The sequence below is a fragment of the Mustela lutreola genome, chromosome 2 (assembly GCF_030435805.1).
Source record: "Mustela lutreola isolate mMusLut2 chromosome 2, mMusLut2.pri, whole genome shotgun sequence".
Taxonomy (NCBI): domain Eukaryota; kingdom Metazoa; phylum Chordata; class Mammalia; order Carnivora; family Mustelidae; genus Mustela; species Mustela lutreola.
In genome coordinates, this window is record NC_081291.1 from 214,105,224 (window position 1) to 214,129,653 (window position 24,430).

Here is a 24,430-nt window from a genome sequence, read left to right on the forward strand (position 1 = left end):
TATAGTACTGGGGAAGTAATTTTTTTATTACTTATAATACAGCATGGAGGGGAACCTGGGTGACTCAGTTAATTAAGCCTCCAACTCTTGGTTTCAGCACATGCCATGGTCTTGGGGTTGTGAGATGGAGCCGAGTCCGGCTTCGAGCTCAGTGCAAAGTCTGCTTGTCCCTCTCCCTCTGCTTCTCCCTACGTGCTTGCTCTCTCTCTCTCAAATAAATTAAAAAAAGAATTTTTTTTTAATTTTTAAATTTTTTATTTTTTAAAGATATTATTCATTTATTTGACAGAGATCACAAGTAGGCAGAGAGGCAGACAGAAAGAGAGGAGGAAGCAGGCTCCCTGCTGAGCAGAGAGCCCAATGCCGGGCTAGATCCCAGGACCCTGGGACCATGACCAGAGCCGAAGGCAGAGGCTTTAACCTGCTGAGCCACCCAGGCACCTCCAAAAAAGAATTTTTTTTTTTTTAAAGAAAGATTTATAATACAGCATGGAGATGGCTCAGTTGGTAGAGCATGCAATTTTTTGGTGAAGACTTTATTTATTTTAGAGTTAGACAGAGAGCACAAGCAGTGGGGAGAGGCACAAGCAGACTCTGTGCTGAGAGCAGAGCCTAACGCGGGGCTCCATCCCACCACTCCAAGACCACAACCCGAGCCAAGATGAAAAGTCAGACACTCAACCAACTGAGCTCCCCAGGTGCCCCTACAGCATGCAACTCTTGATCACGCCCTATGTAGGGCTGAAGCTTACTTAAAAATATATACAGCATGAAATATTTATAATACTACCAAAATATGTCACTCCAACTGATAGGCAAATTGACCTTTCATGAGGAAACCTGCTGTTTCACCTCTCAACGTTTCATCTGCCATAAACTGGACCAGAGGCATCAATGAAGTGAAATTACTGATTAAAAAATAACAATCATACACTATAGCGGTTGACAGGATTTAGAAGTCAAAATCGACCCAAGTCTGAATCCTGGCTATCCTACTTATTGCTGTATGGCTTTAAGCTACTCAATTTTAACCCTGTAGGTCTTCGACTCCGTATCTCCAAAATATAATAGTTACCTCCAAGGGTTGTAAAGATGAAACACAAGCAAAGCACTCGGTACAACACCCAGCACAAAAATCACCGCTCAGTAAGTGCTGGTTGGCTATTTTTGCTCTTATTTCTGCAAACTGGGCAGAGAACCTCTCTAAAGTAGTGCCCAGGCCCATCTGACAGAGCAGCAAAGGGTTTGGTCACATGCAACCAACCCTCTGAGCTTTCGCACCTTTTAGTTTCTTGCACAGGGCACCTCAATCATCTGGACCTGCGCCGTCCAAAAACAAGGGCCACTAGTCCACAGGTGGCTAAGGAACCTGTGAACTCTGTGTATTTAGAACTGAGGCCTTTTGTCAAGGTAAAACCCACATTCGATTTCGAAGACGCTAAGGAAAAAAAAAAAAGGAATTGGGGCGCCTGGCTGGCTCATGCCGTCTAAAGCAGGCTGCTCTTGATCTCGGGGTTGTGTGTTCAAGTTCCTCATTGGACGTAGAGCTTACTTAAAAAAAAAAATCAATAAATACAAGAATTTATAATATTTCAATTTTAAGGTATCTGATGATGGGTTGAAATGATAAATATTGGATGTACTGGCTTAAACGAAAGTGCCTCGCATTACACCTGCATTGAGCAGAGCTGATGCAGACAGAACACCCGGTTACTCAGAAAGAGGACGAGCCGCTCCGGGGAGCTGGTGAGAAATGCAGAGTCTCGGGCCCCGCCCAGACCTACCAATTCAACATCTGACTTCAACATGATTCTGAGCCGTTATCTCCGGAGTTTTTTGCTGTTTCTCTTAAGTGGGCAAACCCGACCGTATAATCACGTAAACGGGAATACCCTTGCTTTGTGTATGGTTCACCGATAAAGGAAAGCGAAGGAGGAAAAAGCGGTGGCAGAGGAGTACGAGAAAAAGAAAAAGAAACTCAAATTCTAGCACAAAAAGAATGCTGGGGTGGGGGTGGGGGTAGGAATCCAACCTGGGAGTTCAGTGGAAGGGAGCTTCGATTTTTGCTTCTATAAATGCAGAGGGAGATGCAAACTGAGATAAAACCTACCATCCAAACCCGCAAGGATCAGGAAATCGTCAGTCAAGTCTTTCCCGCCCCTCAGCGGCCTCAGCTAAGCTAGGCCTGGGCCCGACGCGGTCTGGCGCTGGGGTGCAACGCCAACCACCATGCACCCCAGGGCTGCACGGTTCCGCGAGGCGTCCAAAGCCCAAAGCCCCGCTTCCCAAGACACAGAACCCGGGTCCGGGGGCTCACCTGCCTCTGAGCTGCCCCAACGGCCTGCGTCTTCGCCACCGCCACCTTGGAGTCCTTTTGCAGAGGGCCCGCCCCCGCTTGCCCAGGCGCTGCTCCCATTGGCCAGGTAGCTCGTCACTCCTGGACCGGAGGCTGTGGAGAACGCCATAGCAACCGAACTCGGAACTACATCTCCCGGAATGCTCCGCCAGGTGGAGAAGGGTGGAGCCAGGGGCTACCAGTAAATGGGCGAAATTGTAGTCTCCAGGATAGATTCCGTTTTATGTAAATTTCTGTTAAAGACCACACCCTTCCTCGTTCCGACCGTTTGCCCTACCGCCTAGTCTGGACTGTGACCGCCTTTTTTTCGCCTCTACCTTGTTCTCTCCTTTAAGACCTTTCGTGACTAATTTAGTTGAGTGCCTCCTACCCAGTGCCTCGCGCGACAACGGGCAGATGGACCAAAATCGTGAAACAAAATCTCCATAAGCCCCGTCAGGGAAATCCCAGACCAGAAGCTTTTGGTTACGCCTTCTGGGAAGGGGGCGGGGAGACAAGGCCGTCCTCCCCGCCCACACCCTTTGTGCTTGCTGATTGGCTACTTTGGCTGTCACTCCGTCCTCTTCCATCTTTTTTAATTGCCCCCTCCCTCTCTCCTGCGGTGGGCGGGCATAGCGGTAAGGGGCGGTGAGGAGGTGCGGGCCTCTTCTCCCGATTGGCCGACTATTCGTTCCCACCCATCAGTGGGCGGAGATGGAGGGGTGGAGGAGGGCGGGAGAGGCTGCGGAGGGAGATGAGGAGATAGGTGGGAGCGAGGGAGCGAGGGAGGGAGCGAAGGAGGTAGAGAAGAGCGGAGGAGAGGGGAGGGAGCGCAGCTTGGTTGCTCCGTAGTACGGCGGCTCGCGAGGGAGAATCCCGAGCGGGCTCCGGGACGCACGGGCCGGCGGGCAGGCGGGCGGGGATGGTGTGCGGGGCTGCGGCTCCTGCGTCCCTCCCCGCGGCGAGTCAGCTGCACTGATTTGTCCCTGGGGCTGCAGCGCGGACCCGCCTGGAGATGAGGTGAGGAGCGGGCTGGACCGCGGCGGCCTGGACGGGGAAGCGGCGGGGGCGCGGGTCGGCGCGGGGGTCGGCGCGATGGCCGCCCGGGGCGCCCGTCCCTCGGGCCGGCGCGAGTCCCGCGGGCCGCCCTTCAGCCTTTGCCGCGCGCCCCGGAGGCGCGGCCCCCGCGGCCCCTGCGCCTCGTCCTTCCCCATCCTCCCGGGGGTGGCGGCGGGGCGGCCGGCTGGCCGGCGCGGGGAGGCCGGGACGCCGCGGCGGGCCGAGGGGGTGGCGGCCGTGGACGGGCGTCGGGCTGAATGGGCGTCCGCAGCCCCGGCCGGCCGAGCGCGGTCGCCTCCCTCCCCAGGGGGCGTGGGGGCGGTCGGCCCTTCCAGGGCTGACCTCGCTGCCCTCGGCCGCCTGAGCGTGGCGGGCTGGCCAAGCCTCGCCTCCCCGCCAGCCTCTCGGGGACCCGGAGCTCGCGGGGAGCGGCATCGCGCCGCCCGCCTCTCCCTCGGGCCTCGAGTCCCCGGCTCTTCTCTTTCTCTCTGTCGCGTGCCTGCAAAATCGCTGTCAGTGAAGGGCAGCCAATGCCGCTCGGCCCTGAGTCGTCCGGCCGGGGCGGACTCTGATGGCATTTAGCAGAAAGCGGCTCTGCTTTCGGTGGGAGCGCGTCCCCGGGGTCCGCCGCGGCTCCTTCCCTTTACGCACGGACGCGGTCTTGCGGTGTGGACCCAGGGCACAATTGCGGGCTCTGCTTGCTGGACGAGGAAATGGCAATCATCAGAATCCCCAGGAAAAGGAAACCGACGAGGAATGGGTCGCACCTTCCTTTACTTGTGTTGGCCGTGGGATCAGAAAACAACTTCGCAGATAACATTTCCTGTGGGCATCTTTTGTTGTGATTCAGACTAAAGAAGGCTTTGCTTTTGAAGAAATAAATTGGCGTCTTTTTTCTGTTGAGTGGGAGGCTATGGAGATTTTTGGTAGCCTGTTAATATGAAAGTTTCCTTTAGAACTTTGCCATCATCAGTGCTATTCTGAAGGCAGCACCGGCCTGAAATTTTAAATACATGCGCACTCCGGACAGATGCGTTTCTTTGTGCTTATCTCCTGGCGTCCTACTCTTGCTGTCTCTGGGATCAAACGTACAAATAATAAAAGCAAGTACAGTAAAAAGAACAGATTAAAAAAAACGAATACCATACAAACAGATGCATCGGGAACAGCCTCCATTCCGTTAACGAGAGGCAATGTTGCTAATCCCTTTGAACGGATGATCAGAGATCTCATGGATTAGGTAGTGGACAGGATCTGAGGTTAGGAACTAGAGCCAGGACCCAGCAGACCAGATGACTTGTGAAGTGCTACTCATAACCTCTAAAATGGGAGGAATGTATTTGTCTGGGTACCTTTATTTTTAGATGATTTAAGGTGCAGAAACTTAAAACCCTCCCCCAAGGTTAGGATTTTTCTCTCTCTCAGATCAAAATGCTGTGTTTTTCTTTAAAATTATTTTTCTAGTTTACGTGACACAGTTATGTTGTACTGATGGGTGTTTGCTTATTATAACTAAAAATGCACATATTTGTAGTATGGAAGGGAATTTTTTTTCAGTAGGAGGTTGGTAAAGAACCCAGGATCTTTTAAGTAATCTAAATTGTAAATGAGGGACACGTTAAAACTATTTAAAACTAACTTAAGTAGTTCCACTAAGGAACATTTCTGATAGTTTTTTTTTTAATGGCATTTCTTTATCTAAGAATGTATCTGTTGAAATTGCTGAGGCCCCGTCGCACCTTCACAATACTCTATTATTATTATTCTGCCTGAGTAGGAGAGGAAATGAACAAATTTTTGATGTACTTTGGAACCCTGTGGATTGTTCAGATACTAAGCATTGTGAAATAGGGCATAAAATGAGTGGTAGCAAGTTAGTTCCATGAAATGTTTGTCCCGCTTAGCATTTTTTTTTTTTTTGCAGTTGACTAGAAATTTCCTTTTTCTTAATGTTTATTTCTTCTGTTGGTAGGACTTAAATTCATCTTTTCATCAAATGCCTAGATGGAAGCAAATTCAAACCTCCCATTAGACATTAAGAAGGAGGTGCTGGTAAATGGCTCCATTCTTACTCATCTTTTTAATTTGCTGGATTTGTGAATTATACAGAACTAATTACATGAGGGTTGGGTTTATGTTACTCAGTTCAAGTTCCACTGCCCTGGAGCTATTCTCTTCTGAATGATCGTTTTTCTTCTGAAGGGCTCCACTTACTGGTGGGTTTCTCAAAGTCTGGACCTCAGATCACTTAGATCAGCATGAAGTGAAGTTTTTGTTAAAAATAGAGGGTTTTTTGGTCATTCCTAACCTCAGAATCAGACTCCTGGAGGTGGGGCCCTGGAATAGTTGTGTTTTTTTTTTTTTTAAGATTTGATTTATTTACTAGAGAGAGAGAGAGCATGAGATGGATGGGAAAAGGTCAGAGGGAGAAGCAGACTCCTTGCAGAGCTGGGAGCCCAATGCGGGACTCAACCCCAGGACTCCCAGACCAGGACCTCAGCCAAAAGCAGTTGCTTAACCAGCCGAGCCACCCAGGCACCCTGGAACCAGTTTTTTTTAAACAACTTCTCCAGGTTCTCCTGAGATAGTAAAGTTGGCGAACAGTTGATGCTCTGCTTCCCTCTTGCTAAGCATCTCCTAAGATCATCTCCTGAAGTGGATGGCAGATATTTTAAATAACAGACTAAGTTTTATACCTTAGGCTGCTAATAAAAAACGGACTACAACCTTCAGGTACATAATGCACATAAAATAAAGGTTTAAGAAGAGTAGGGATAGGGGCACCTGGGTGGCTCAGTGGGTTGAGCCTCTACCTTCGGCTCGGGTCATGATCTCGGGGTCCTGGGATCGAGTCCCGCATCGGGCTCTCTGCTTGGCGGGGAGCCTGCTTCCTCCTCTCTCTCTGCCTGCCTCTCTGCCTGCTTGTGATCTGGCAAATGGATAAAATCTTTAAAAAAAAAAAAAAGGAAGAGTAGGGATTTTGAGTCATCATTCTATCTCCAGTGCTAGAAGAGTGCCTGGAGGAACTGAGTGAATAACATGGCAATGAGGCCACATTTTAAAACCATTTCTTGTAAAATTAATCTTATTACTTAGTCAGTAATTTTATAAATTAGGAGCTGCATACACTATGCCCAGTCATTTCTGTAAGTTTGGTTGGCTTTGAAAAGAGAGAATCTTTCCCAAGCATAGCTTGCTCAAGGCAATTAAGCTGGAGAGAAGGCTCCTATCAAAATACTGCTTAGAGGGGCGCCTGGATGGCTCAGTGGATTAAGCCACTGCCTTTGGCTCAGGTCATGATCCTAGGGTCTTGGGATCGAGCCCCGCATCAGGCTCTCTGCTCAGCCAGGAGCCTGCTTCCTTCTCTCTCTGCCTGCCTGCCTCTCTGCCTGCTTGTGATCTCTCTCTGTCAAATAAATAAGTAAATCTTTAAAAAAAAAAGTACATGCATCTTTAAAAAAAAATACTGCTTAGAGACTCAAAATGTAAATTCAAGTCGCAGTGTAATGGTAAATTACTGTGTTATCGCTATTTTCAAAATACCATTTTTTAAGCTATGGTAAGCCCAAATAATGCTGTAAAAATTGGTTTATAAAAAATGCGGAAAATTGTCATGTTTTCCAGTTTCATTTTTCCTCCTAATAAAATATGGCCTTCATTCCTTTCTTTCAGAATCCAGTGAAGGGCCCCGTAAATAACAGTTTCTGTTACATAGTTGAGGGTGCTGAACAGTTGGGAGTAAAATTTCTAGAGGATACTGGGTTTGACCCCATAGTCTGTGACTGATCTAGTCTAACATTTCAGGGTCTCAGTCTTTTCAGCTGAATGGGAATAATACTAAGTAGGTTAAGTTTAAATACTTCAGAGTGCTTACATAAGTTCTTGAGATATGTTCATTTAATAAGTGGTAATTAGGATGATAAGGAATTGAGTTGTATAAAAATACATAAAATTCCAAAACTAACCCATTTAATTCTTGTACTGCTGCACTTGATGGTAGAAATCCATCACTTGAAGTCTCTTGCTAATGTCTTGATACTTTTTTTTTTTTTTTTAGATTTTATTTATTTATTTGACAGAGAGAGAGATCACAGGGAGGGAGGCAGGGAGGCAGGCAGAGAGGCAGGCAGAGAGAGGAAGAAGCAGGCTCCCCACTGAGCAGAGAGCCTGATGTGGGGCTCCATCGCAGGATGCTGGGATCATGACCCGAGCCGAAGGCAGAGGCCTTAACCCACTGAGCCACCCAGGCACCCTAATGTCTTGATACTTAATATGTCTAACTTTTAATTGGGTAACTATTGAAAGTATCTAATAGTCAGGACACAGGGATGCATGGGTGGCTCAGTCCATTGGGTGTCTGCCTTTGGCTCAGGTCATGATCCCAGGGTCTTGGTCAGTGGGGAGCCTGCTTCTCCCTCTGCCTGCCACTTCTCCTGCTTGTGCGCTTTCTCTCTGACAAATGAACAAATAAAATCTGAAGAAAAAAAAGAAAAAAAAAACCAAACTTAAGGGTTGCTGGAGTGGAGGGGGGTGGGAGGCATTGGCGTGGCTGGGTGATGGACCTCGGGGAGGGTATGTGCTATGGTGAGTGCTGTGAATTGTGTAAGACTGATGATTCACAGAACTGTATCCCTAAAACAAATAATACATTATATGTTAATAAAAAATTAAAAGTATCTAATAGATCATCAAGTATTATGTAAATATGAGGTTTTTTCCTAAATAAAAATAATCTTGTCATTACTTTTAGCTTAATTATGTATTTCAGAACCAAACTATTTATCAGTTCATATCCGTTGTATTTTAAAGAATTGCATTTGCGGGCTCCTGGGTGGCTCAGTCAGTTAAGCGTCTGCCTTGGGTCAGGTCATGATCTCAGGGTCCTGGGATCCAGTCCCATCTGGGGTTCCCTGCCCAGTGGGGAGCCTGCTTCTCCTTCTCCTGCCTTCTTGTGTTCTCTCCCACTATCTCTGTCTCTCTCTCAAATAAATAAGATATTAAAAAAATAAAGAAAGAATTGCATCTTCATGGTGGAAAAGTTGAGATACAGAAAAGTAAAAAACTATACAATTCTCATAAATCCACTACCTCAGTACATACCTGTCCAAACTTCTCTCTTTTTTTTTTCTGTGCATGTGGCTTTTTATTTACCATTTTTGGTAACAAGTATGAGCTCTGCTATACATGATCATTTTGTAACTTTTTGGTTTTGGCCTCACATGTTACAATGAATCCATATCTATATTGTCAGTTATAATAGTTTAATAAATGAATAAGATTCCATTTTATATGTGTGTGATAATTTAACCATTAAAATTTTTGTCAGACATTAGTTTGTTTCCTTTTCCCCCTCACTGTTACAACTCTGCAGTGACTGTTCTCCTATAAACACCTCCGTGTATGCTTGTGAAATGATTTTTCTGTAGGATGAGTTTCTAGAAGTGGATTTGTAGGATCAAGGTACAGTACATGATACGTTTGAGATTTGTGATACATACTGCCATTTAGATGGGTTGTAGCAGTTCATATCTCTATCGTCCTGGTTGAGAGTTCTGTTTTCTTTTTTTTTTTTTTTTGGAATGACTTAACCAGTGACAAACTAGTGAATTACTATTATTCTTAGGAAGAAGAAAGGAATGGGAATGTGACGCATTCAGGAATGTGATCTGGAAACTCAGAAAATCTGTACACCAGTAATAGTGATAGCTAACATTTAGCGAGTCCCTTTACATCATTTGATTTTTTTTTTTTTTTTAATTTATTTGACAGAGAGAGAGGCAGTGAGAGAGAGAACGCAAGCATGGGGAGTGGGAGAGGGAGAAGCAGGCTTCCCGGGCGCCTGATGCTGGCTTGATGCCAGGACTCTGGGATCGTGACCTGAGCCAAAGGCAGACGCTTAACTGACTGAGCCACCCAGGCGCCCCGAATTGTCCTTTTTTAGATGAATATGCCTTGGAAACTGAGGTACCAGCGGTGAAGGAACTTCCAAGAGCCAGCAAGTGGCTACCCTGTGTAACTTCAGAGGCCAAACTTTCAGCCACAACACTGGACCACCCATTCCCCGGACACAATTTATAGGCCTGAGGGTATTTTTACATTTCTGATTTCAGTTTTGGCATAACCTAGAGGTTCCCTGATGTATGTTAATTTATAGTTTTGAGTCCCTCTCATTGAGAAGTGAGTAGTGTAAGTTAGCTCACAAATAGGCCTTGTCTACTGTCTAACATTCATCTCTCAGAGCAGCTCGTTAGCCTTTCCAGTGAGGTGGTTTTCCTTCAGTGCCCCCGATGAAAAGCAGGGTTGGAGTCCCAGAGAAGACGAGTGGAATTTGAAAAGACGGTTCACTTGTAATGTGTAATGCGTGGCCTTGCCTTGGAAAGAACTCCATGTGGATGTATGATCAGGGAGACAGCTGGAAGTCTGCTCAAACATTCCCACACTGGCCAGTTTTGAGATTTGAAGCAGCTTGTGGAAGTTTGCTGCAGGAATGTGAAGCCCTCACTGGACAGAGATGTCACAGATCCACTGGGAGATTGTTAGAAGAAAAAAAAAAACACCTTCTATTAATAAATATCATTAACATTTTGTTGCCCTCTAACAAGGTGAGTTTAAAACAGGTTAATCTATTTGAATTCATCAGTGCTCTTTTGACCTGTTTCTAGTAGAATGAATAATCCGGCCGCTTATCTTACAAGTTTAGGGCCCAGAGAGAGCACAGGTGAAATTGTTTGGGTTTAAGCTCTCTGGCCCGAGTTAGCTTATGCTGAGGTCGGACTGCACAGCTCAGTTTGAAGCTAAAACCCATTCTCACTGTTGGCATATTTGGGGCTCCACAAAGGTTGTAGGGGAGTATTGTTCATTCTTGGTTGAGTGGAAGAGCCAGGAGTTGAACTGAGGGGTGTGATGGAGAATTTTGGATTCATCTGAACAGGACTGTGCAAATAACAAGGTCTAGCGGTTGGTCAGTAGTTGTTGTTTAACCTTGATGGTGAAAATTAAAGTCCTCTCCTTACTGCAAGAGAGCAGTGCTTTTGATCCTCTTGCTTGACTGGGCATTTTGCCTGGTTTCTCTGCCTTTGATGGTCTTTCTCATCCTTGTGTCTTGCCTGTAAGTCCGCCTGGTGACTGGTGGTGCGAGCCACGGACACTGCTCATGGAAATGAATGCCACTGAGTGGCTTTGGGTGCCATGCTTCGACCAGCCTCCGATTCCTTAACAATTTTATTTATTTGAGAGGGGCGGGGGAGGGCAGAGGGAGAGGAAGAGAGCTGAAGCAGGGAGCCCCACGTGGGTCTCCATCTCAGGAACGCTGAGACCATGTCCTGAGCTGAAACCAAAAATGGGACGCTCAGTTGAGCCACCCAGGTGCCCCAAGGAGGACACTGATTCTTTTTTTTTTTTTTTTTTTTTTATTATTTTTTTTTTTTTTTATTTTTTTAAGGTTTTATTTATTTATTTGACAGAGATCAGGCAGGCAGAGAGAGAGGAGGAAGCAGGCTCCCTGCCGAGCAGAGAGCCTGATGCGGGGCTCGATCTCAAGACCCTGAGATCATGACCTGAGCCGAAGGCAGAGGCTTTAACCCACTGAGCCACCCAGGCACCCCGAGGACACTGATTCTTAAGATAAAAGCATTGGAATCAAGTTGCTGTGGGATGCACTTGTCTCGTCTTAGTGTGAGTGCGTGTGTGTAGGGCTAATTACTTTTCTCTGAGGCCGATTTCCTGAGCAGTTACATTGTTCTAACAAGGGCAGTGTTTTGTATTATAAGCCGTTGTATAAACACACACACACCATTCCTGTACGTTATCTCTAATGAGAGTCTGTTCATTTGGGATTCAAGGTTTTATAAAAATCCATTTCTGCTGCAAACTTAAGATAATAGATTTTGAAAACAAGTTATCTTTCAGCGTCTGGAATTATTTAAATTCGACTGCTCCATTCTGGCAGAATTGAAATATTAACTTTTGGTCGCTGACCTAAAAGCTAGTAGAGCTTTATAGCTAGTATGAGAGAAAGCTTGAAAAATTGACAAATCAGTGCCATTCCTGGTATGTACCAGGTTCCACTGAGTAAAGGTCCCCCTCTTCTGTTTCTCATCTCTGCTTCGCTTACAATAAATAATTACTATTAAACAAAATCAGTAAATGAAAATGAAATTATTATGGGTAGTATTGCTTATTTCCAGATATCTTCAACACAGTCATTATGATTGCTTTAAAATTCTTTAAATAAGGGGCCCCTGGGTGACTCAGTCATTAAGCGCCTTCCTTCAGCTCAGGTCATGATCCCAGGGGCCCAAGATCAAGCCCCACATCAGGCTCCCTGTTCAGGGACAACCCTGCTTCTCCGTCTCCCACTCCCCCGCTTATGTTCCTTCTCTCACGGACTGTTAAATAAAAATAAAAATAAAAAAATAAATGCAATATCCCTGTTAAAAAAAAATTCTTTAAATGATTACAGAAATTGAGGAGGTAGTGAAGGTGGTAGAGAGGTTACTAGAAGGTAAGCTTCAGGAGGGCAGGGAGTTCTGGCTGTGTCGCTCACTGCTTATCCCCAGGACCTAGAGCAGCGCCTGGTGCAGGGCGGGCACTGAGCGGTTACTTGTTGGCCTGTTGAGTAAATGGGTATTTGAGGACCTGATTGTCACCTACTTCGGTGAGCACTGGAAAGACAGGTAAGGAATAAAGGAGACAGGCTGGTTAGAATTTTCTTCAGTCAGTGGAAGTAGGAAGCTAAAGTAATTTTTAAGCAGGGGAGTCCCGTGATTTGCTTTTGTTTAAAAAGATCACTCTGGGGGGCGCCTCGGTGGCTCAGTGGGTTAGGCCTCTGCCTTCGGCTCAGGTCATGGTCTCAGGGTCCTGGGATTGAGCCCCGCATTGGGCTCTCTGCTTGGCAGGGAGCCTGCTTCCATTCCTCTCTCTCTGCCTGCCTCTCTGCCTACTTGTGATCTCTGTCTGTCAAAATAAATAAATAAAATCTAAAAAAAAATAATAATAATAATTCTGGATGTCATGGGAGTGGGAGAGCCTTGTAGGAGAGCAAGAGAGAAATGTTGAATTGCCTCTACTTTCTCTGCAGACATTGGCATTTCTACCTAGCCTGGTAGTTTTTCTTTAGCATGAAGATACTCTGTGAGGGGGAGGTTTCAGAGATGGGGTGAGATGTATGGTGACTGGTAGAAGCTTTTTGGAGTTCTCGTAAAACTGCTGTTAATAGTGGTCAAACCAAATCAAACAATGTAAAACAAAGATCAGGAATTATTTAACTTTTTAAGCATTAAGTTAATTGATTAACAGATTTCTGATAAAGATTGTGTGTTTATGTTTCTGGGTGAAAGAAACTTTGAATATAGGGGAATTAATCCTTAAAATGGGTGTTTTATGACCTGAGTATCTATAGAAGCTGTTCACTTTGAGGAAGATGTAATTTGTAAAACGCTGCTATTGTCTGTCCAAGCTGGTGTTTTAATTAGTATCAAAGGGAGGGAAATACTGCCGTAATTGTAACCTTACATTATTTCCTTAGTTCAATTACTTTTAAACCACAGTCATTATCTGTTATCTTTAGTTGTTTCAGTTTCATTAGATGAAGTGAAATTGCAGTTGTGATTTGGTAATTTAAAAAATAACATGTTTTTTTTTTCTCACTCCAAAAGCAATAAGCACGTATATGTGTTTATTGAAGGAAACTTTTGAAAATACAGATAAGGGAAGAAGAAAGTGGACCTAGAATTTCACCATCCAGTGATAAAGACTGTTCATACACTGGGAAGGGTCAATCTGCTCAAATTTCTCAGCAGGTTGGGTGTGAGCTTCTCTGTCTGGGAGACATGAGGATATGCTAGGGACCTGGGCACTGAAGATGGTCCATGGATGGCCCCTGGGAGGATTCCCGTTGGTGTTACTGTACCTTCTAGTTCTTCAAGAGAAGCTGGAAATCTAGAAATACAAATTTAATATGAAATCTCCCAATTTTTATGTGGGCCACAATTTTTATAAATGCACTGGGTTTCAAACAGAGCATACCCAAGGGCTGAATTCAGTCTTCATTGGCTTGCCAGTTTATGTGATCTCAGTATATACAGTTGTATAGCCTGTGTTTTTCACTTAATATATTGGAATCCATTCCAAGCCTCAATAGCCTGCCGCTGCCCTCCAGTGTGTTCCCCTGGCGGTGTGTACCTATTTTGTGTTCCCTTACCATGACTGGGTAAAACCGTTTAAGAAAAATGTTCATTTTATTTATTTTGACTTGAAATTTTTAAAAGATTTTATTTATTATTTGACAGAGAGAGACACAGTGAGAGAGGGAACACAAGCAGAGGGAGAGGGAGAAGCAGGCTTCCCACTGAGCAGGGAGCCCAATGTGGGGCTCAGTCCCAGGAACCCTGGGATCATGACCTGAGCAGAAGGCAGATGCTTAATGACTGAGCCACCCAGGTGCCCCTTAACTTGAATTTTTTTGCTACTACCAATGAGTTTGAACATTTATTGAATGCGCCTTGACCTTATACAAATTTCCTTGGTAACCAGCCACCTTGCTAGAAGTCTTAGTTCCAGGAGTCTTCTGGTCATTTATTCAGTGCTTCTCAAGCTTTTTAAAATATCCTATACAATTAGTAGCACATTAGTCCTGGTAATTAGCATAGCCATCATCCCTCAGACCTGAGGGCAGCAGAACCTTGAGCACACCTGTGACTCATTTGAAAGTACAGTAGTTGGGAAGTTCTGAGTTTGGTCATTATTTTTCCATGTAATAACCACCTTAAAAATTAAGGATTGCTGAAGTACACAGTTTAATTCTGGTAATCGTGATTTTATTGGGAAGGCCATTTTGCAGATGTGGACTCCACTTTTACCTCCTTTTTTTTTTTTTTTTTTTTTTTTTTTAACTTTTACCTCTTTTAAACCAGTTCAGATCTCGAGGTGGGGGAAAACGGGAAGGAAGAGATTTGGAATGTACTTAGAAATGTCCTAGAATTTCATGGTGTTATTTCCCTTCACATACATGTAACAATGTGGCCTCATGCAAAAAAATGATACTAGAGATACTCACAGTGTACATATAGTATCGAGTGTGTCCAGGTAGGGGGTGCATTTGAAGTCTGTTAGGTGTGTTCTGGTCAAGCCACTGAAACAAGACTCAGCTTTAATATCTAAATACCAAGAAATTGAATCAGAGCTTAATTTACCCAGGACTAGGCTTCCTCTCTTAGATTAGCTTTCTGCCTTATGGTGATGTCTAAAAAGCTTAATGCTTAATTTACATAGTCCATTATCCTAAGGATTGGGTGGGGAGGGAAAACAGAAAAGTGAAGGGAAGAGAAGGAAAGGATAATAGTAGAAGGAAGACAAAATTCAGTGTTACGGTAATCCTTTATAACTATATTTGTCTGAACTTCTTTATTTGCAAACTATCTTAAGAAAAAAAAGGAGAATGTGTTGACTCACATACCTGTCAAATCCAGGGGTTCCTATTGGCCTGGCTTGATCACGTGCCTGAACCCGTCCTCTCCGCGGGGGAGGGCGGCGCTCTCATTGGTTGGCCCAGGCCTTTTTGTACAAGTTGGTGAGATTGGTACCTAACCTGGAATTAACAGGAGGGAAAATGGTATCAGTTGGGAGAAGAGAGTGCCGAGCAAGCAGACACGTGCCCAACACACTCATCATGAACGGTGGGCATGTGGAAGGGGGCTGCTGGTGACCCTTTCTCTTCTTTTAAATGATAGCCTTTAAGGGGCGCCTGGGTGGCTCAGTCGTTAAGCGACTGACTTCGGGTCGGGCCATGATCCCAGGGTCCTGGGATGAGCCCCGCATCGGGGTCTGTGCTCAGCGGGAGCCGAGCCTGCTTTTCCCTCTCCCTCTGTCTGCTTGTGTTCCCTCTCTCGCCGTGACTCACTCTGTCAAATAAAAAAAAAAAAAAAAAAAAAAAAAAGAATAAAAAAGATAGCCTTTGATAAAAGCCCTTAATAAAATGATACAAAGTCATCAAAACAACCAAAAGTATATATGAACATGCTTTTCAATAAAGTTTGCTGCTTGAATTTAAATGGTCAATATATTGCCTACAGAATTTGTGTCGTTTCTCATTCATTTTAGAACGAAATATATTTTACTATTTTGTGATTTCTCTGAATAGAATGAAGTTTGGGAGACTCGTCTGGAATTTGGTTAGATCACATTAAATTTGGAACTGTGGCCATTATTGTCACCGGTTCGGCTGCTTCTATAATTGCAGATTCTCTCAGTGCCTAAGGTGTGTTCGTTAGCACTCTGCCTTGGCTCATGCTTGGAGGCTTTTTAAACTTGTGCTCATCTGGAACTGCTGGATAAACATGTATCTACTGTGGAAAAGTTGGAGCTGGAAAGGGATATCCTTTATTCAGTCATCTGCTTTTTTTTTTTTTTTAGTTAGACTTCAGGAAAGATAGCAACTTGACCTTTTTCAGAAAGAGATGGGCCCGTTTTTGAGATTTGTTGTTGTTGTAGTAAGAGACTGATTACAGTAGATGGCAAGAGCTTATGATATCTTGAAAAATATGTTGCATGTAGTTTTAAGATTCTGTGTTCTAATTCATTTCACACGCTCCGATTACAACAGTTCCATCCAGAAACTACTTCCTGGTCCTTCTTCCCTTTCTCTCAAGTTGTTCATTTCCTTCTGGTTTCATTTCCTTCTCTGTGCACCTGGGAACTCTGAGCGTGTCCCGTCAGCGATTCCCTTGTCCTGTCGTCCTTCTGTCATTTCTAGCCTGCGGACCCCATCGCTAGACCATCCCAACTGCGCCCTATTTCCCGTGTTAGTGCTGCCAGCGGTTGGCTGCAGAGAAGCCTGCAAACTTGTGGACTTCTTCCCCACTTAGCTGTGACCTGCTAAGGAGCCTTTCTCAGCTTTCTCTCCCTTCCTCCCCAAATTCGCCTCAGGCTTCCCCCGAGGCATCTGAACCTTCACTTTCCAGAGTAAATCTGCCTCCTGTTTGGGCCTGCTGCCCACTTCCCAAGTGGCGCTTGTAAATCCGTCTGACTCACACTTACTCTTTGCTTCTTGCGATAAGAGGGAGAAGGAAGAGGTGGGTGTCTCCTTCCCTTCCCCGGGTTCTAGGTGCTGTTCTTTTCTGTTTCCTCTGAGTCTCGAGCGCATGTTCCCTAACTAGCTACGTCCTGCTTGACTGCTGGGTGCCAGGCGCTGAGGTAGGAGCAAGCAGGACAGTGGTGACAGCTCCCTGCCCTCAATCCATACCCAAAACCCAAACCAAAAAAAAACCCGCCCTGCGTAAATAAATGATTTCCAGCTGTTGTAAAGGCTATAAAAAAAAGCGTTCAGGAGGACCTCATCCAGTCCAAAGTCCAGAGAAGATGTGACGTGTACTTGGGGTCTGGGTTAGGGACAGATGTTAATCAGGGGAGGGAAAAAAAGTTGTTTCCCAGGCAGAGGAGCCAGCATGGGAGCAGGGCCCACGCCATGAAGGAGCACTGTGGCCGCCAGGAGGAAAGTGGAGAAGGTGAGGCCAGGCTGGGCAGGCCTGAAGGGCGCGTACAACAGGGTTTGCTGTCATTCCAAGACCTCGCATCAGAATTAACCTTGTTCTCTGCTTCCTCTGCCCCATCCTTCACGTGGGGCTCAGGGTCCTCTCTTTGATGCTGTCAGACTCCAGCTACCTGTTGGCGTCTCGTGCCATCCTGCGACAGCCGTGTTTCCTGGAAGAGTAGTTTCCTGTTGGCTGTCTTGTCTTCGTTCCCTTGACTCATCTTAGTGCGCTTCTGCCTCTGCCCCGCCATTGCTGAATCCTGTGCCCAAGTCTCCGCCATTCATTTCTTGACCATCCTCTGACTTTTGACACACCTCTTCCTCTTTTTTCTTTTTAAAGTTTTACTTATTTACATAATCTCCACACCCAACATGGGCTCCAGCTCACAACCCCAAGATCAAGAGTCACATGCTTTCCTGACAGAGCCTGCTGAGTGCCCCCCCCCCCCCGACACATTTCTTCTTTAGAAACTCTCTTCTACTTTGGTTTTCCCTGCCTTATGCTCTGTGTATTTTCCTCTATCTTTTATCTAGGACTTCTTGCTCTCCTTTGAGGGCTCCTTACCTTGCTGTATTTCTGTCCCCAGAGCTGTTATTTCTACCCTCTTCCAGGACAGTCATCTCTAATCTTAGACTTCTGGCTACCACAAATAAATCTGTTTTCTGTGTATACCTGGAGTTCTGTCTTTTTTTCTGAGTTCCAACACTTTATGTACAGCAGTTATTTTTTGAGTACTTACTAAACATCAGTAACTATGTCAGGTACTCTGTAGTGTAATTAAAAGAAAAAGTGTAGTTGATTTTTGTGCCTGATTCCTGACACAGAGTTCTTTTTTTTTTTTTTTAAAGATTTATTTATTTATTTGACAGACAGAGATCACAAGTAGGCAGAGAAGCAGGCAGAGAGAGAGAGGAGGAAGCAGGTTCCTTGCTGAACAGAGAGCCCGATGCGGGGCTCGATCCCAGGACCCTGGGATCATGACCTGAGCCGAAGGCAGAGTCTTTAACCCACTGAGCCACCCATGCGCCCCACTGACACAGAGTTCTTGAAACCTCCAGAATGTCCTGAGTCCTGGGATGGAGCCCCGCATTGGGCTCTCTGCTCAGCAGGGAGCCTGCTTCTCCCTCTCTCTCTGCCTGCCTCTCTGCCTACCTGTGATCTCTGTCTATCAAATAAATAAATAAAATGTTAAAAGAAAAACTGTTTAAAAAAAATAAAATAAATGGGTCCCTTTAGACCTTACCTGAGTTTATGCTAATGACGTGGCTTTTAGCTCCTCCCACCCACCCAACAAGGATGGGGGGCTGGAGTGTAAGTCTGGTCATGTGGGCAGTGATTTAATCAATTGTGGATATCTGATGAAACCCCTAAAATCCTAGGGTGAGGTTTGGACATCTTCTGGCTTGGTGAGCATTTATTTTATTCATTCATTCATTTATTTATTTTAAAGATTTTATTTATCTGACAGAGAGAGAGAGACAGTGAGAGAGGGAACACAGGGAGAGTAGGAGAGGGAGAGAGAGCTGAGCAGAGAGCCCGATGTGGGGCTCGATCGCAGGACCCCGGGATGGTGACCTGAGCCGAAGGCAGACGCTTAACCGACTGAGCCACCCTAGCGCCCCCAGTTTGGTGAACATTTAGATGTGTGGATGGGGGTGATGAGGGAGCAGAGACAAGTTGAGGACACAGCACAGGCTGACACCTCACAAACTGCCCCCCTCCCCAAGTGGGATGGATACCTGTGACACTTCTCAGGCCCTCCTGGCTTTCCTAAAACTAAGGGAAGGAAAAACAAATCGTTAGCTAATACAGGTCACAGTCCTGCAAGATAGGAGTCTCCCTCAGTTTACTAATGTCTTAGTGACTGACAAGAAAAAGCATTCTAATCAATAGCCCAACTTCCAGAAACCCAAGGTCTCAAACTTCTTGGATCCCTTCCCTCCATAGTGGTGTGGGAAACAAAGGCAGAGGGAATGTAAATAAAATTCAGTTTCTTTATAATCTGCAGCCCATTGACGGATACTTGAGGCAGGCAGAGTGTAACATTCCTCCTGGAAACTCCCAACCTGCTTAATGTTAATGCTTTGTTAGAGGGAGAAACAACCTTATCTTGACAATGGCAAGGCCTCCAATATCTTGAGAAAGCCCCTTTGGACACCTCCCCTAGTCCTTACCTCCCCCAACTCCTGAGTATATAATCCATCACGCCTCACAGCCCTGGTGCGGCAGCTCTTTCTGTCCATGGGTCCTGTCCCCAGGCTTTAGTAAAATCACCTTTTGGCACCAAAGACTTCTCAGAATTCTTTTCTTGGCCATCGGCTCTGGACCCCAACCTCACCAGCATTTCAGAACGACACCAAGTGGGCACCAGAGTTCATAGAGGAAGAGCGGACACGGATGCCCACAGCTCTCCTCCTGCGTGCTCTACCTGTAAGTCTCCTGAATTCACTTATTCCAGAATTGGAGCCTTTATAATTAAACTAATTACAAGAATAGTGCTTTCGCGAGCTTGGTGAGGAGTTCCAACGAGTTCCTGAACCTGGGAAGAGTGGTGGTTGTGGGAATCCCCACATTTATAGGCTGCCTGGTAGTTTTGGGGGCTACTCAAGGCTTCTGCCTGGTGTGTGAGGTGGAACTGAGCCCTTTGCTTGTGGGGTCTGTACTAACTCCAGGGAGATGTGTCAGAGTTGAATTGTAGGACACTCAGAGTCCGAGAGCTGTTGTTAGACCTGACTGTCACTCTGTAGAGTATGTAGATCTCTGTGGAGTAGAGTCAGTACCTCTCTCTAAGCCAGATATGTGTTGCAAGTCAGCCATGCAAGCAAGCAGCCTGGATGTTTTCTGATTCTGAAATTGGTTGCTAGATTCTGTCAATTCTCCTGCCTCAGAAACATCCCCCCCACCTCACAAAGATATTTATTTATTTATTTATTTAAGGGGGAGGGAGAGAGCCAGCGAGCACGAGCTGGGGGTCATGGTGCAGAGGGAGAAAGGATCACAAGGCTCCCCGCTGAGAGGTTCAATCCCAGGACCCCTGGACTAGGACCTGAGCTGAAGACAGACGCCCGACCCACCGAGCCCCCTCTGAAACATCTTTTGAATTCACCTCTTTTCTTCTGTGTCTGTTGCTATTGTCTTAGCCCTGAATCTCCTTATTTTTCATGTCACCACTTCGCTCTTACTGCTTGGTCTAGGCCTGCTCCATTCCGTGTTACCGTCCCGTCGTTGCCAGAGGAGTGTATGTGTACATCTGCTGCGTTGAAATGAAATCTTCCCCTGTGTGTGCATCTCTTGTGGTGGCAGGTTTCAAACTTTGGTATGAGGACCCTTGTATACTCTGGCAAGTTATCGAGGACCTCAAGGAGCTTTTCTTTGTTTGTGTGTGTGTGTTTTAGTCCATCGCTATTTGCCTGGTTAGAAATTAAAACTGAGTCATTTACAAAGCATTTTATTAATTTATTGAAAATATCTGTAATAAACCCATTATGTGCCTACATAAATAACAGACTTATGAAAACCGTTTCACAAAACAAAAACATTTAGTGAGAAGAGTGCACCGTTTTACATTTTTTGCAAACCTCTTTGAATGTCTGGCTAATAGAAGACAGCTGGGTTCTCATATCTGTTTTACAGTCAGTTGGTTGCGAAATGTTTTGGTTGAAGTAGTTGAAAGAAATCTGGCCTCATACAGATATGTAGTTGGAAAAGCAAGGAGCCTTTTGATGGCATTTTCAGAAAATTGTGGTTATTCTTTGATACTGTACCAAAATTTGACACGGGTAGTTTCTTTAGGGTTGGTGCAGTGCAGAATCTGAAATTCCGTCAGTGAGCTTTTCATACCGCCTTATGGTAAAATCTGTTAGTTCATTTTGCAATTTGGATGGATGTTTTTTACTCCTTCGTGATTTTGTAACATCATGGATTGGTCATTTGGAAAATATTAGTTCACTGAGTCATGTAGATCTTTCAAATGTTGATATGTTTCATTAAACAGTACCACAACATACCATTTGTTAATATCAGCAACCATCTTGGGGCGCCTGGGTGGCTCAGTCGGTTAACGATCTATCTGCCTTTGGCTCAGGTCATAATCTCTAGGTCCTGGGATCAAATCCCCGCCACTCCTTGATGGGGCTTCCTCCTCAGCAGGGAGTTACCTTCTCTCTCTCTCTCTCTCTCTCTTTTCATTCTGCCTCTCCCCACCACTCGTTTTCTCTCTCTCAAATAAATAAATAAATAAATAAAATCTTAAAAAATATCAGCACCCATCTTATTAGAAAGTTCTTGGGCGCCTGGGTGGCTCAGTTGTTGGGTGTGTCTGCCTTCGGGTCTGGTCTCGATCCCAGGACCCCGCAAGGGGCTCCCTGTTTAGCTGGGAGCCTATTTCTCCCTCTCCCACTCCTCCTGCTTGTGTTCCCTTTCCGGGCTGTATGTCTCTGTCAAATAAGTAAACTTTAAAAAAATCTTAAGAAAGAGACAAACCATGAGAGACTGTGGACTCTGAGAAACAAACTGAGGGTTTGGGAGGGGAGGGAGGGGAGGGGTTGGGTGAGCCCGTGGTAGGTATGAAGGAGGGGGCATATGGCATGGAGCGCTGGGTGCGGTGCATAAACAATGAATTTTGGATCACTGAAAAGAAAATAAAATTAATAAAAGAAAAAGGCAAAAACCTTAAAAGAGAAAAAAAATCCTAAGAAAAAATTCTCTAAATGTCAGCAAGCACTCGAACTCAACAATACCCATTACCAGTTCCCAGAAGCTCAGCTTTTATCATTAGCAACAGGTACTGTCAGTTTTTCTCAAAGCAGTAGGCTCACTCCATTTTTGAGAAATCATCTGCCAAACACTTAAGTCCCGAGGAAGTATAGTTTTTCTGTTGTTCTGCCAAGTAAAAATTGTGTTCCACGAAGAACGTGGCTAGTTCAGCTCACAAGTTTGCACAAGAGTGTTTTCTCGAGAGTCGGTCATGGTCTGTGTCCCATAGAAGTGCTTTCTGATTACTTCCCTTTTAGTCTCATAAGTATTAAACACATGTATTCAAGGGCTGAGATTTAATAAAGTAATAATTTCTAAAGACTTCTTAAGGACATTCTGAAATGAAACTGATTTTTCTTTTCTTTTCTTTTCTTTTTTTTTAAGATTTTATTTATTTATTTGACAGAGAACACAAGTAGGCAGAGAGGCAGGCAGAGAGAGAGAGGAAGGGAAGCAGGCTCCCCGCCGAGCAGAGAGCCTGATGCGGGGCTCGATCCCAGGACCCTGAGACAATGACCTGAGCCGAAGGCAGAGGCTTAACCCACTGAGCCACCCAGGCGCCCCCCTCCCCCGCCTTTTTTTTTTTTAAACGTGTGTGGCAGCGAGGACTGCATGACCGCGAGGACATTGTGGCAGCGGCTTACCCAGCCTTGTCTTTCGTCACCACAAATAGAAACACCGTGAAAAGAGAAAATAACGCCTGGGTTGGGTCCCTTTGAAAGGGTCTTGGGAACTCCAGGGATCCAGGGTCCACGCTGAGCATTGCTCCCTAATAGGAGAAAATCTAAACCTTTGCTCCCAATCTGATGAGTGCTTCATGCTCTGTCCTTAGGTTTTTTTTCTTTTTAAGAAATTAATTTTTTAGAGATTTTTTTTTTAAATTTGACAGATGACAAGTAGGCAGAGAGGCAGGCAGGGGGGGGGGGAAGCAGGCTCCCCACTGAGCAGAGAGCCTGATGTGGGGCTCAATCCCAGGACCCCGAGATTGTGACCTGAGCCGAAGGCAGAGGCCCTAACCCACTGAGCCACCCAGGTGCTCCACGTTCTGTCCTTGTTAACCTTTCTAGTGTCTTGCTCATCTTTTCCAGCTGGACTTTGGCCACGTGCACTTGCAGGGATGATCCTTTTGTTACATGCACTTTCCTTTCTTCACATTTCATTTCCCCCAGCCTAGCATGTTGCTGTGCCCTCTGGCTTATCACCTTCTGGGCCATACTGGGTCTCACTGACGTAGAAGCTTCTGCCCCAGCTTTTAGTCGTTTCCCTTTTCCCTTTGAGCACCCCCACCCCAGACTTTAGGCTGTATCTCTTTGCATCCTTTTTTAGGTCTCTCTGGTATATAATTCTTAATTTCACAATCCCATCATAAGATGCACGCATTTTACATTTCCTTTGTGACTTGAGTGTATTTGTGTTAATGTTTTACATGTTGAACCCTCCTAGCCCTAGTTCAATGAAACCTTTCAGCGAATAGGTGGTAGGTTATATAGAGAGAACCTCGACAGAGCCTTCTGCCGTCAGAAATGATATTAGGTCTAGCCTGAGGAGTGAACAGATTTCCTCTATTTTTTTTTTAAATTTTATTTATTTGATAGAGCGCACGAACACAAGCAGGGGATGCTGCAGGCAGAGGGAGAAGGAACACGGGCTCCCCACTGAGCAGAGAGCCCTATGGGGGGCTCCATCCCAGGACCCTAGTATCATCAACGGGGCCGAAGGCAGATGCTTAACTGACTGAGCCACCCAGTTGCCCTCGGATTCCCTTTATAACTGCAGATCATGCCTGTTGTCCTCATCAGGAGGCTCTCCTTGTACCGTCTAGATTCTCAGCTATACACGGTCGAGTTCATCAGATAAGTGACCTTTAGATAAGGAATCCGAGTTGCGCTTTCGAAAAGTTTCCTTTAGGATAGCTTTTGGTATTCTCTGACTCACACCCATGACTTGTCACAAACACAGGAATGTTTACCGAGTACCTGTCATGTCTCATGTATTTTGCGAGAGACTGACATGTCCTACCTAAAATTTGTTTTCTGCAATTCTCTGAGATAAAGGGTAAATAAGGTTATGTTACGGATGATAAAATAGAACCTCACACTTGCTGTCATTTGTCGTAATGGAAACATTACAAATGACATACTGGGTAGCTAAACTTCTATAGGAAATTCTTGAATTACCGCAAAAATAGATAGGAGTATTATAACATTATGAAATGAAGTTTGGCATAAATGAGCATTTTTTTTTTTTTTTAATTTGACAGACAGAGATCACAAGTAGGCAGAGAGAGAGGAGGAAGCAGGCTCCCTGCTGAGCAGAGAGCCCGATGTGGAGCTCGATCCCAGGACCCTGAGACCATGACCTGAGCCGAAGGCAGAGGCTTAACCCACTGAGCCACCCGGGTGCCCCATAAATGAGCATTTTTATCACGTAGGCACATTTCAGAGTTTTAGCTTGCCTTTTGATTCTAGAAGGAGCAGGAGTTGTCAAGGATTGGTGAGATAGGGCCTAAAGTTCTTTCACATTCTGAAGTCCCATAACTCTCTACAGTTGTAGCCATACTGGATAAATCAGGCAGTTATACCTGTAATTGGGTTCATACTGGTTTTGTTATAAAACACATTACCTTCTGGATCTCTTCTCAGGTTTGAGATTTAGTTTACGAAACCATTAGCTGATACACATTATATTATAAATTATGGGTTTGAATTAGATGAGCCTTTAGGCCCTGCCTTTGTTGGTAACTAACCTCTTA

At 45.2% G+C, this 24,430-nt stretch overlaps 2 protein-coding genes across 14 annotated transcripts in view; one reads left to right on the forward strand and one right to left on the reverse strand.

Moving 5' to 3' along the window:
• Positions 1-2,762, reverse strand: part of CRYZL1 (crystallin zeta like 1) — a 40,828-nt gene extending 38,066 nt beyond the window's left edge. The window contains exon 1 of one of the 9 annotated variants that reach the window (XM_059164651.1): positions 2,322-2,762. In XM_059164651.1, coding sequence (XP_059020634.1) covers positions 2,322-2,465 — 144 coding nt within the window. In that variant the 5' untranslated portion in view covers positions 2,466-2,762. Of the gene's footprint in view, positions 1-2,110; positions 2,279-2,317 lie in introns of those variants that run through there. The other 8 variants (XM_059164646.1, XM_059164648.1, XM_059164644.1 and 5 more) reach the window with 8 other exon arrangements.
• Positions 2,763-3,082: 320 nt separating this feature from the next.
• Positions 3,083-24,430, forward strand: part of ITSN1 (intersectin 1) — a 221,217-nt gene continuing 199,869 nt past the window's right edge. For 2 of the 5 annotated variants that reach the window (XM_059164652.1, XM_059164654.1), the window contains exon 1: positions 3,083-3,355. The gene's annotated coding sequence lies outside the window, so the exon portion shown is untranslated. The remainder of the gene's footprint in view (positions 3,356-24,430) is intronic. The other 3 variants (XM_059164653.1, XR_009351206.1, XM_059164655.1) reach the window with 3 other exon arrangements.